The following is an 11,391-nucleotide window of genomic DNA, read 5'->3' as shown; positions in this document are numbered from 1 at the left end:
AAAAAGCAGATAGTAAACGAAATGATAAAATATAGATATTTTCAAGTCAACTATAATTATGTAATTATAGATAAGATTGCATATATCTGTTGATTGTTTTAAAATTTTTCAACGACAGATTACAGTGAAGAGAGAAAGAGAGAGAGAGAGAGGGATAGAGGGAGTTAAGTATTCTTTTAATACTATCTTTAAATTAAAAAATATATTCTATAGCCTTCTTAATAATATTACAAATACGTAATTGTAGTCTCTCACGTGACAATATAGATGGCACTATTAGCTGTACGTAATAAGTATATTCGAGTAAAGACAACTTCACTCTATTTGAAAAGTTAGAATTGAAAAATTATTTTTCATTTCTTCGAAGATTAAAAAAATTATAATTATTTATTGCGAGTGATAATTTATATATTGGAATTATATATCAAACAGATATATTTTTTTTAATATATTTTCCAATGATTGAGAAAAATAAATGTTGTTAATCGTGTGACTATATTCATTTTGAATTATATCACAAACTGTTTATTCGTATTGGTTCGTACAAAGTGTAGTACAATGTAAAATTGAAATATAATTTTATATTTTTATGTGAAAACTTTATATCATACTTTTGTGAAGAGTAATAAAAGAAATCCTTCATTAAATATGTTGATTTATGACGTTTTACATAAAGAAAAAGTGTATGAAATCGTTATTAACGATCTCAGAAACATTGGGATAAAATATCGCTTTAAAAAGAATGCGATTAAAACAGATAAATTTGAAAAAAGTAAAAATATTTCAAAGAAAGTCTTCAGAACACCTTTATCATATCAACCGTTAGAAGTTGTTAATCTAACATCAGGTGGCATAGTTCATGTGCCTGTATTCGTCAGTCAGGCATCTGCATTTCTTGAGAAACATATAACCCAAGAAGGTTTATTCAGAAAAGCTGGATCTCATATGAGACAAAAAGAATTAATGTCATACTTGGATAAAGGTTCTTTATTGGGAGAAAAAAATCATGCAATCGATGTTGCCAATTGTTTAAAAACATTCTTCAGAGATCTTCCGGAGCCATTGATTCCATATACATATCATGATTTATTTTTACACTGTGCAATGTTGAAAAACCACCGTGTTCAAGCATTGCTATTAGCTTGTGTGTTGTTACCTCCTTATCATTTAAATACTTTAGCATTTGTAATGGAATTTTTAAAAAAAGTATCTCTCTATGAGAAACAGAACAAAATGAGTATTGATAATTTAGCAAAAGTTATTGGCCCTAATATTATGCCTTTAAGAGAAGCTACTATGATTGCAGTTCAAAGTAGACTTGAATTGCATTTAATTGTAGTTAAGGTAATATTAAATTTTTTAAAGTCCCAGGTTAAAGTTATACAAAAAAATAAATAAATGCTATAAAGTATTGATCTTTTTTCTAGATTTTGATAGAAAATGCTGAAAATATTGGGGTTTTACCAGACCATATAACACATCTTATTTTATCTGAAGTAATTGGTAGCATTGATAATGAATTGGATTTATCTGATTCGCAACTGCATGGGAAATTGAAGAAAAAGAAATATCGCAGTGGAAGTCTTACGCGTAAGCCACATCTAAGTGCCTCTAACCTGAATCTAAGTATGTCTATATGAACCTAACATATCTATTCTACATAGAAGAATAATTTTTTATTTATCTTTTATCATTTAACAATACTAACCCGCATCCATTTCAATAAAAAACTTTACTAAATTAATTTTGTAAATACATATGTAAATATAACAATTAATTTGAATCTTTGCTAAGATAACTGTGAATTAAATTATATATTGTAGAAATAAATATTGTTTATATAATTTGTATTATGTAATGTACTTTCATATTACATTTTTTATAGGAATGCTCCATGGTTTAAAGAAGATAGTTGGAAAAAGTAATTCACCTATAAATGCAGAAATAAACGAGAATCAAGATTCTATTACTAACTCAAATATGACCTGCACATCATCCATTAAATCTACGAAAAAGCGGAAAGTCATTGAATGGCTAGATCCACAAAGTACTAAAAAAAAGTATGTATAAAAAGAATATAGACAGGTTTTACTGTATAAGTGTAATATATTCTATGATCTCACGTTTTAGGAGGATTAGCGATAAAATAGAAAAATCTAAGAAAACTGGTTTGAATATAGATCGTTTTGTATCAAAAAGTAAACAAGTAAGTATAAATTGATAAATAGTACATAATAATATTTTTATTATGCTATAATTTAATCATTTCATTTACCTTGTATCTTTCACATATTTAGGTTTACATACTCTCATTGATGTTTCAGAAGGTAGACTCTAGTTCAAGTATACGTACATTTAATCCTTATACTGATAGACGATGGAGTTTGGCACATAATTCTCCTGTATCATTTGAAAAGCGCAGAACAAATAGTGATGGTTCATTGCATCTAAAAAAATCAATATTAAAGGAAACAGAAACTTCGAATTCTAACAATCATAGCAATTATAGTGATGTATTTGTTGATGCTGATATCAATTTATCAGATTATAATAATGAACAAGTATTGTTAAAAAAGGAAGCCAATAATACTGATATCAATCAATGGCATATTAAATTTAATAATAGTTCAGAGAAATTGAAACATACAAACAAACATTCAGAGCCACCTATAGGAACAGCAGTAACAAAAGATGAATATGAAGAATATGTAAGGATACCAAAGAGTGAATATGAAGAAATAAAAAATAGAGTTTCTGCTATCGAATCTCGTATATCGCAAGAATTTGGATATATTGATGATACAAGAAATGAAAGTTTGATAGAAAATTCTGTAAATAAAGTACAAACAGAGTATGAAAAAACGTTAGAAGAAGCAGGTATAAAAAATATTGTGACAGCCGATCATTTAGCAAAAAAACTTGGAAAAGAGCTAAAAATCAGAAGATCGAGTGAACGTAAAGTGATAAGATCTCCAAGTGCTCGAAAAATAGGAAGCTTACGAAGACGATCACAAGAAAAAATGAAAAGGTAATTATAATATACATAAAATGTATATTTATATGTGTGCATGTGTGTGTGTATATATATATATATATATATATATATAATCAGCAGAGAATATCAAATTATTAATAGGAAACATTAACCATAAATTTTTTATTTATAGTAAATGTGTTAGTCGTACCGATTCATGGCATGCATCTCAAGAGTGGCAACGTAAATGTAGAAATCAATCCAACGAGCAAGAGATAGTTTGTCTTGCAAATGAAGAATCAGATACAGCTCTCGAGTTAACAAAACAAGTATCAAGTTTGAGGAATGATTCATTGTGCAGTTCAAAGACAAATACAAGATTGGAATTATTACAAAAACAGTTAAATGACTTAATCTTTCATACAACAGAACATACGAGAGATTCGCTAACTGATGATGAATCAATTATAAATGATATCAATATGCATACACCAAAACAAAGTCCATTAAAGTTCTCCGTTCGTAGAGCATCATCTTTTCATGGCAATGAATTTATAAACAATTCATTTTACTTTAATCGAAAAGTCAAAGAATTGAAAAAAACCAATAGCCAACAAAATGTCTTTTTAAATAATGATTATCAAGATAGACAAAACGACGTGTCCCAAAATTGGAAAGAAACATCGATTTCTTGGAAAGATGCGGGTGATTATTTCAAATCTACTGTTCAAATACGTACGCCAGTTCCTCAAACGGGTCGAGCATCTGTTGCTAAACTTAGAACTCAAAATGCTGGTATGGTGTTAGCTAAAGCAAAACTATTTGATGAAAATACAATAAAGGTGTCTACATGTACGTTTGACAATGGTCAAAGTCAAAAAGGTTATGTAGTAAATACAAATAAAAAAGAATTTGCAAAAGAATCTAAAAGTGAAAAAATAAATATTATGAACATAGAAAAATCATGTTGCGATTTGGAAACTAAACGTAATATTTCAGTACATAAAAGACTTGAAAGACATTCAAGGAATAAAAATTTGACTCAATTCCAGTCACCAAAAATGTCTTTAAGAAATAAGAATAATTCAATGGATATATCATTAGAAATAAATGAAGAAGACTTTGAAAAGCATTATAACAGACGACATTGTGAAAAATATAATCAAAATTTATTAGAGAAAAGTAATAAGTCGCCAATACAGAAATCGTACTATTTAAATGAACAGAACAATAAAGAATATAAAAAGTGTAATCCCCAAAAAGAAAATATAGTGGTAAGAACTTCCTCTATATTGAAAAACACATCTACAAATAAAGTAGATGAGGAATCAAATGTGAATATTTATAAGTCTGAAAATGGATTATGTAAAACTCCACATATCAAAAGACCATTAGCTATTAAAACACCTAAAAGTTCTAAATCTCTTGTGAGACGTCCACCGTTAGACACACGTAGAACACCTTTGAAAGCTATTGCACATTTAGAAGTATCAAAATATCAAAGTCCTAAGCGTATTTCGAAACCTAAAAATTTAATGAATGAACATTAAGTACTAAGTCTTCAATAGAAAACTATAATAATGAATGCTTCCAATATGTGGCCATATATATGTGTAAGATTACATCCAGAAAGCTTTGTATTTAGAATTATTTAAAAATCTTGGATTTTGAAAATTTCTAAAAGCTAGTCATCTACAATTGCTATATTGTGAAGGTATTATTACCATGACTAAGTTCAAAATAGATGTATCACACAGTTTATTATATATATAAAAATTTATTTTTTGTAACTGTACGCATAAATATAAACCATAGATATAAGTCTAAATAATTTGTTCTTTTAGGAAATATTTAGTCTTCTTTTATTTATTAACGTAATTTTGTATAATACTGTACTTTTATACTACATTTACTATTTTGTATATCAATTTTCTGAAAAGTATAAATAAATTGATATAATATAAAGAGAGAAACTGTGTAAATGATGTAAACTTTATATAAATTGTACTTTCATAAAAACATTTCATATTTTATGAAAATAATCCGCGTGGTATAATAACGTACGAAAACGTAATTGCCAAATGACCAATCACATTGCGTTGTTTGTCTTTTATATTTATGACTGTTTATTACCTTCCACTTGTAGCGTATATTACAGGATAATCGATGCTGTATAACTACAGCAACAGGTATGAACAGGTATGATACGAAGTAAAAGTGCAATAGGAAAACACTGTCCTCACCTTTTATATCGGTGCATAAACTTGTGTAGCTTATACCTCTCTCGTAACTTAACAATCGAATTAGTATGTGACAGAAATTTTTGTATATGCCCATGCACAATATACATTGTTCAAATTATTATTAAATTATCAAAAGTAGACATTTTTTAAAGTTAGCCTTATAGGAAGAGGATTGCGAAATTTATTCATTGGAATACAAAAGAAAACTAATTTGATAACTATTAAAGTCAATAAAAAGCTTATTTTTGTTAATATTAGATGAATTGCATTTGATAACGATTGCAAGTTCAAAACTTAATTATATTGGAATATTAAATTAAAATTATTTTATATTTAACGCTTATTATGAGCTATATAGTGTTTAAGCAAATGTACAGACTTCATTATTATAAATTGTTGCTATATAAGTATTAATAACTTGTTGTTAAATAAGTATTAATAATAGAATTCACTATAGTGTTATACATATCTTACATGAATGCTGAATAATTGAAGGAATTGTTTATTCTAATCTGTGAATATGAAATAAGAGAACTGTAATGTTTATCGTTTGAGATTCAACGTTAGACTGATTATTTATCATATATCAAAGTCGCTATAACATTTTTCCTTCTTCGTTATTGTTTATATCATTAACCGGTAACGACAACGAGAATTAAAATTCGTATATTAATGAAAAGTATTAATTATTCAAGCTTGTATGGAAAAAGAGAAATGACACGTTTACTTTTCGAAATATAACTAGTTTATTTTGTTTATAACATATGTCTTCAACGACTTAAACTTGAAAATTTAAAGTGTTTTCTAGATCATGGATAGTGTAGAACTCGTGATTTTTATAAAAACGATATACGAATCTAAATGGTTGCCATTATTCTAAATGCTTCTATTAAAATTCTTAAATTTCTGGTATATAAAATATATAAGGAATTACGTATTTTTCTAAAATTTAACAATATCAATATATGGAATGGATCAAGAAAACCTTAGCATTGATTTACGTAAACAGTAGGCATTATTTTATATAGGCATATATTCATATATTTCACGGAACAAACGTATATTAAAGAACAAATGTAATCAGTAGTGGGAGTATGAGCTTCTTTTTATCGCAAAGTTCAAGGGGCGCCATTGTACGAAACGTTTTTTTTTCATGAATAATGTAGAAAGCAGCATGTTTATATCAATAGTGATTGAAAACGTAATTTTTGACTGATTTTGATGAACTAGGCCTCATTTTAAATACGAAGATTTAAACAAGATCATAACTTTTTCGAATTTTTGAAAAAATTTTATCTTTATACATAAACTATTCTTGAAGAAACATGATTTTTGAGACGATTATTCTTTTTAAAGGAACTAAAGCTTTGTCAAAAATTCGAAAAAGCTATGTCTTCGTTTAAATCTTTATCTTTAAAATGAAACCTTGTTCATTAAAATCGGCCATGAATTACATCTGTATTCATCGTTGGCATAAACCATTATAAAATCAGTACAGTGTGATGTACACCCTTAATGTACTATCAGTTCGAAAACATTTAAAAATATATTATTTCTTTTCAATACTATATTTATATGTTCTATAATTAATATTTGTAATATATAATTATATACAAACGCGCATTAATAAATGTATAATTTGTTTATATTTAAAAAAAATTTTCATTATTTAGAATTAAAATATTATGTATTCTTATAGAAAAATCGTATTTCGTTATAAGGCTTGGTAAAATCTTGTTGCGTGTAAACGTAATATTGGATAGTTGTCAGTAATACCGTTTTGATAACAGCGCCTTGATAGAGTGTACAGCTGTTGAAACTGGTTGAAACGTAAATTTTTAGTGCTTAAGTGTCATTATATCTGTTTTTTTTTTTTTTGGTAAAAACGTAGCCTTTGGGCTGAAAAATATTACGATTATAAAAATGAGAGAAGCTGGGATAATGTTAATAAGTGCTGCATTAACGTGCGTCGTAATTGGCAATGCTTATTATCAAAGAAAACAATTTTATCCGACGGTAGTCCACATAACCAAATCAAATCCGAGCATGACTGTAAGTTATAAATCTTTTCAATAGTTTTCATAATTTTATTAATAATTATATATTCTTATCCTTTTATAATATTTATTTAGGTAATTTATGCTCAAACGTTGATACTCGTTTTCATGATAAATGCATTCCTTAGGAAGATATTTTTCGGTACTTTACGTGCTGCTGAACTCGAGGTGAATATGGAATATAACTTATGTTTCTTTATCATTTCTATGCAGAATGGGATTAGCCATTAAGATGGATTATTATTTCTAGCATTTGGTAGAGAAAGTATGGTATGCAGTAACTGAGACGTGTTTAGCTTTTACAGTGTTTAGGGATGATTTCAGCCCAAAATTTATAGCATTATTTACACTTTTATTATTTCTTAAATCATTTCACTGGTTAGCCGAAGATCGTGTTGATTACGTAAGTATTTTATCTTTTTTATATTTTTTATTTATTATTATATTATTTTTGTGCACATACAATCAAGGATATAAAAGTTTTATTTAGATATTTGATGATATTTAAACATTTATAAAATAATATATAACATCTTGTATATAAAGGAAATTTAATAGTTTGTTTCTGATTTTACAGATGGAAAGAAGTCCAGTGATAACATGGCTATTTCATCTGAGAGTCGTGACTTTATTAGGACTTCTATTTGTCATTAATTTAACAATGATTCATTACGCATATAGTACAACTGCTACAAAAGGTCCTTCAGTACAACTTGTATTTGGATTTGAATATGCGATTTTATTGACTGTTGTAATAAATATTACTGTAAAATATATATTACACACAATAGATTTGCAAAGTGAAAATCCATGGGACAATAAGCCAGTATTTTTATTGTATACAGAATTGGTTATTGGTTTTCTAAAGGTATAGTAAAATATATATCTTCATGTTCTTTTTATTGTATGTAATACTATATAACCTTATTATGTTTACTAGGTCACTTTATATATTGCTTTTGTAACTATAATGATAAAACTGTTTACTCTACCTTTATTTGCACTTCGTCCTATGTATTATACAATGCGTGATTTTAAAAAGGCATTCCATGACATTGTAATGTCACGCAGGGCTATTAGAAATATGAATACACTTTATCCCGATGCAACACCTGAAGAATTAGCAGCTGCTGATAATGTATGCATAATTTGTCGGTAAGTTAATATTACATAATAATTTCTGTATTCTTTAATAACGTATTTTGTTATAAATATATATAAGAAAGTCTTTTACAGAGAAGAAATGGTAGCAGCAAGCAAAAAGTTACCATGTAATCATATTTTTCATACTGCATGCCTTCGTTCTTGGTTTCAACGTCAACAAACTTGTCCAACATGTCGTTTAAATATTTTAAGACCAACTACAATTAATACAGAGACAAGACAACAAAATCCACAGCAAGGTCAACAAGCACCCCAACCTCCTCCAGCAGCAGGATTAAATCCACAAGGTATGTTATAATTTATAATTAATTTTTATACAGTAAAATGAATGCGCATTGAATATGCATAAATAAAATTGTAATAATATTCATGATGTTATATAGGTCAGGGCTTCCAATTGCCAGGTTTTTGGGCTGGATTGCAAGCTCCAGGTGTGATGCCACAACAACAAGGTCAAAATAATGTTGGAAATGTTCCTTTGACACCATTCCAAAATTTACCAGCCGGAAGTGTACCAATTTTTGCCCCACCATTTCCTCCTATGGTACCATTGCCACCTATTCCTACACCTCCGCCTAATTTAACAGAACTTACTGAAGATGAACTCAGAGCAATGGAGGGCAATTTACGACAAGCAGTAGAAGCAAGAATACAAACATTACAAAGAGTACAACTGTTGTTAGATGCTGCTAATGCTATGATGAACCAATATCAAGCAGCAGCTGCCACTGCTAAGTCAGTATAAATGCAAACTAATTATTATTCCAAAAATATAATAAATATTATATTAGTAATTTTTTTCTACTACCATTTACTAAATAGAGATTAATAGTTAATTCTTTATCATTATTATCAATGCCTTTATTTAATGTTACAGCATCCCTAAGCCTCCTACTGTAACAGAAGAAAATACAAATGCTCCAACAAATATGGCTACAAACCAAGAAAAAGATACATGTCTAGCTAGTAAAAATGAAGGTGAGAGTTCTCGCACTGTAATAAATGCAGATACTTCTGTTCCAGACACAGTTAATGATAAAACAGTTATTCAATCAAGCACAAGTAATATTGAAATAGCTTCAGAAACATCATCTAGAGCTGAAACAGAACCCATAAGTGAGCAAGAAATGTTAAGGAGACGTAGGCTACAGAAATTTTCAGCTCAGAATACAACAGAATAAGTAGTTCTTAAACTATGTAACAAATTAGTTTTTGATTAATGCCTGTTCTCAATTACAGATATAATGAGTGATTAAAGGATATCTGTTTGAATATAGACTGCAACTATGAAATAAATTATTAAGAGTGGGTAAATAAATATAGAAAAAATTTTATAATTTTGCGATTCCTTGGATGAATGATGTACAATTAAAACCTGTCAGTGTGTTCTTGAATATTAATATATATTATAGGCAGTGATCATTTAATTTTGTCTTGAAATAAACATTTTTTTTATATATAATATCATTTTCTATATTATTATGATTATACACATATACCATACATACATAAAATGTTAATGTACAGATGTGATCACTGCAACAGAATTTCTAACAACTTATTTGGTTTTATTTAATATACATTGATAGTAAAATTGGACAAATACTGATTGAACTATTAAGGCATTTTTTATTCCCACTTTATCTGTTAAATTCATATTATAAACCTAACATATTACTCAGAAGTATACTTTTTCCTATTAATCGAACTGTTTTAACAATTTATAATTCATGGATGTAAATATGTGTAAAAATTGAAACTACTATAAATATTGACACCTGCCTATATAACATGTAGAACTGCTTTATGTATCATCAGGATATATTATTCCTTTATGAAATCTGACACATACATCAAATATTTGTGCAATGTAGCACAATTTGGGTTATAATTACATAGATTGTATAATGGACTATGTATATTTGTTTATATTTTTTCCAATTATGAATATAAAAACATTACTGTATGTTACTATAGTAACTATAGACTAACAATAAGTAATAATATATGTAATAAATTAATTATGTTATGGGTTTTTCTCTACAATATATAATTATTTACATCTAAATGAATAAAATAAAGTATTATGTATATATATGTATTGGAAATTGCGATTTTAATGGAAATTGTTATAACCTTTGTATAACACGTGTGTATACATATATTTGTAATTATTGTGAACATAATTTGGATATTGCGATAACAAGAAATATATTTTTATTTCAAGAATACATTTAATATACTATTGCACAATATTAAATGATTTTCATGATTATTAATGAGAATTTAAGAAACGATTACGCAAAAGCCCATAGCTGTTGTACATTGAACTTTATTGATCCGACAATATGCTATGTTGGATACGCTTATAACCTATTCTTATGTCCAAAGATTCAATATTTATGTTAATATACGAGCACTAAAATAATAGATTTATTCGTTTCTTAACAAACGAAAAAATATTTTAACTAACAATATTATCATTTTCATTTGACAAGAGACAGTATACACATATGTACATACACACATAAATACAATGTGCTATACTATTAAATCTATGAATTTGCACATTTAGTATTACAAATATAATGTAGTAAAACAAATATAACAAGTCAATCAGTTTAAATATCAGGATTATTGCTTTATTTGCGGAAAAAATTATTTACTAAGTTAATTTTCTTCTTCGACAATACACATATATATATATATATACACATACATATACGTATATTTTCATAGATAATATAAACAATACATTGTTACATACTAATTGTAACCGTGATATGTAATTATTCATATACTTGAACGTTTCATTAAATATACATATGAATGTTTTCTTTTAATAGTATTGCAGTTATTACGACATTAATATTTACGTAAATACGTATAAATATTTATCGCAATCTAATAATAATGTTTAGTATATTGTTTTAAAACTCGTCTTAAGTATCAT

The 11,391-nt window shown here is 27.2% G+C and overlaps 2 protein-coding genes across 4 annotated transcripts; both read left to right on the top strand.

The window, feature by feature from the left end:
- The first annotated feature begins 237 nt into the window (after positions 1 to 237).
- On the top strand, positions 238 to 4,810 carry LOC118440543 (uncharacterized). 3 transcript variants are annotated; one of them, XM_085658466.1, is made up of 6 exons: positions 238 to 1,344; positions 1,428 to 1,590; positions 1,886 to 2,060; positions 2,131 to 2,206; positions 2,298 to 3,028; positions 3,168 to 4,810. In XM_085658466.1, exons 1-6 carry the CDS (start codon positions 649 to 651, stop codon positions 4,522 to 4,524), a joined length of 3,198 nt encoding a protein of 1,065 aa, XP_085514592.1. In that variant the 5' UTR covers positions 238 to 648; the 3' UTR covers positions 4,525 to 4,810. The 3 variants fall into 3 exon arrangements, with proteins under 3 accessions (XP_085514592.1, XP_085514591.1, XP_035719649.2); XM_085658465.1 differs by having other exon boundaries at positions 1,428 to 1,626; positions 3,168 to 4,809; XM_035863756.2 differs by having other exon boundaries at positions 309 to 1,344; positions 1,428 to 1,626; positions 2,325 to 3,028; positions 3,168 to 4,809.
- A 2,183-nt stretch (positions 4,811 to 6,993) lies between these two features.
- sip3 (septin interacting protein 3) lies at positions 6,994 to 11,042 on the top strand. Its single transcript, XM_035863770.2, has 8 exons — positions 6,994 to 7,269; positions 7,350 to 7,442; positions 7,525 to 7,677; positions 7,852 to 8,142; positions 8,215 to 8,429; positions 8,511 to 8,725; positions 8,822 to 9,173; positions 9,316 to 11,042. The coding sequence occupies exons 1-8, from the start codon at positions 7,141 to 7,143 to the stop codon at positions 9,617 to 9,619; spliced, it is 1,752 nt and encodes a 583-aa protein (XP_035719663.2). The 5' UTR covers positions 6,994 to 7,140; the 3' UTR covers positions 9,620 to 11,042.
- Positions 11,043 to 11,391: the final 349 nt, after the last annotated feature.

The sequence above is a fragment of the Vespa mandarinia genome, chromosome 7 (genome assembly GCF_050613455.1).
Source record: "Vespa mandarinia isolate Hongniang chromosome 7, ASM5061345v1, whole genome shotgun sequence".
Classification (NCBI taxonomy): Eukaryota; Metazoa; Arthropoda; class Insecta; order Hymenoptera; family Vespidae; genus Vespa; species Vespa mandarinia.
The sequence above is the reverse complement of the archived record's forward strand: the minus strand, read 5'-3'. Positions and strand labels throughout refer to the sequence as shown.

Bases quoted from the DNA above. Each gene is read 5' to 3' on its own strand.
- LOC118440543 (XM_085658465.1), top strand. From the start codon at position 649: ATGTTGATTTATGACGTTTTACATAAAGAAAAAGTGTATGAAATCGTT. The intron at 1,345-1,427 runs GTAATATTAAAT...TCTTTTTTCTAG, and splicing joins TGCATTTAATTGTAGTTAAG to ATTTTGATAGAAAATGCTGA. The intron at 1,627-1,885 runs GTATGTCTATAT...CATTTTTTATAG, and splicing joins TGCCTCTAACCTGAATCTAA to GAATGCTCCATGGTTTAAAG.
- sip3 (XM_035863770.2), top strand. From the start codon at position 7,141: ATGAGAGAAGCTGGGATAATGTTAATAAGTGCTGCATTAACGTGCGTC. The intron at 8,143-8,214 runs GTATAGTAAAAT...TATGTTTACTAG, and splicing joins TGGTTATTGGTTTTCTAAAG to GTCACTTTATATATTGCTTT. The intron at 8,430-8,510 runs GTAAGTTAATAT...AGTCTTTTACAG, and splicing joins AATGTATGCATAATTTGTCG to AGAAGAAATGGTAGCAGCAA.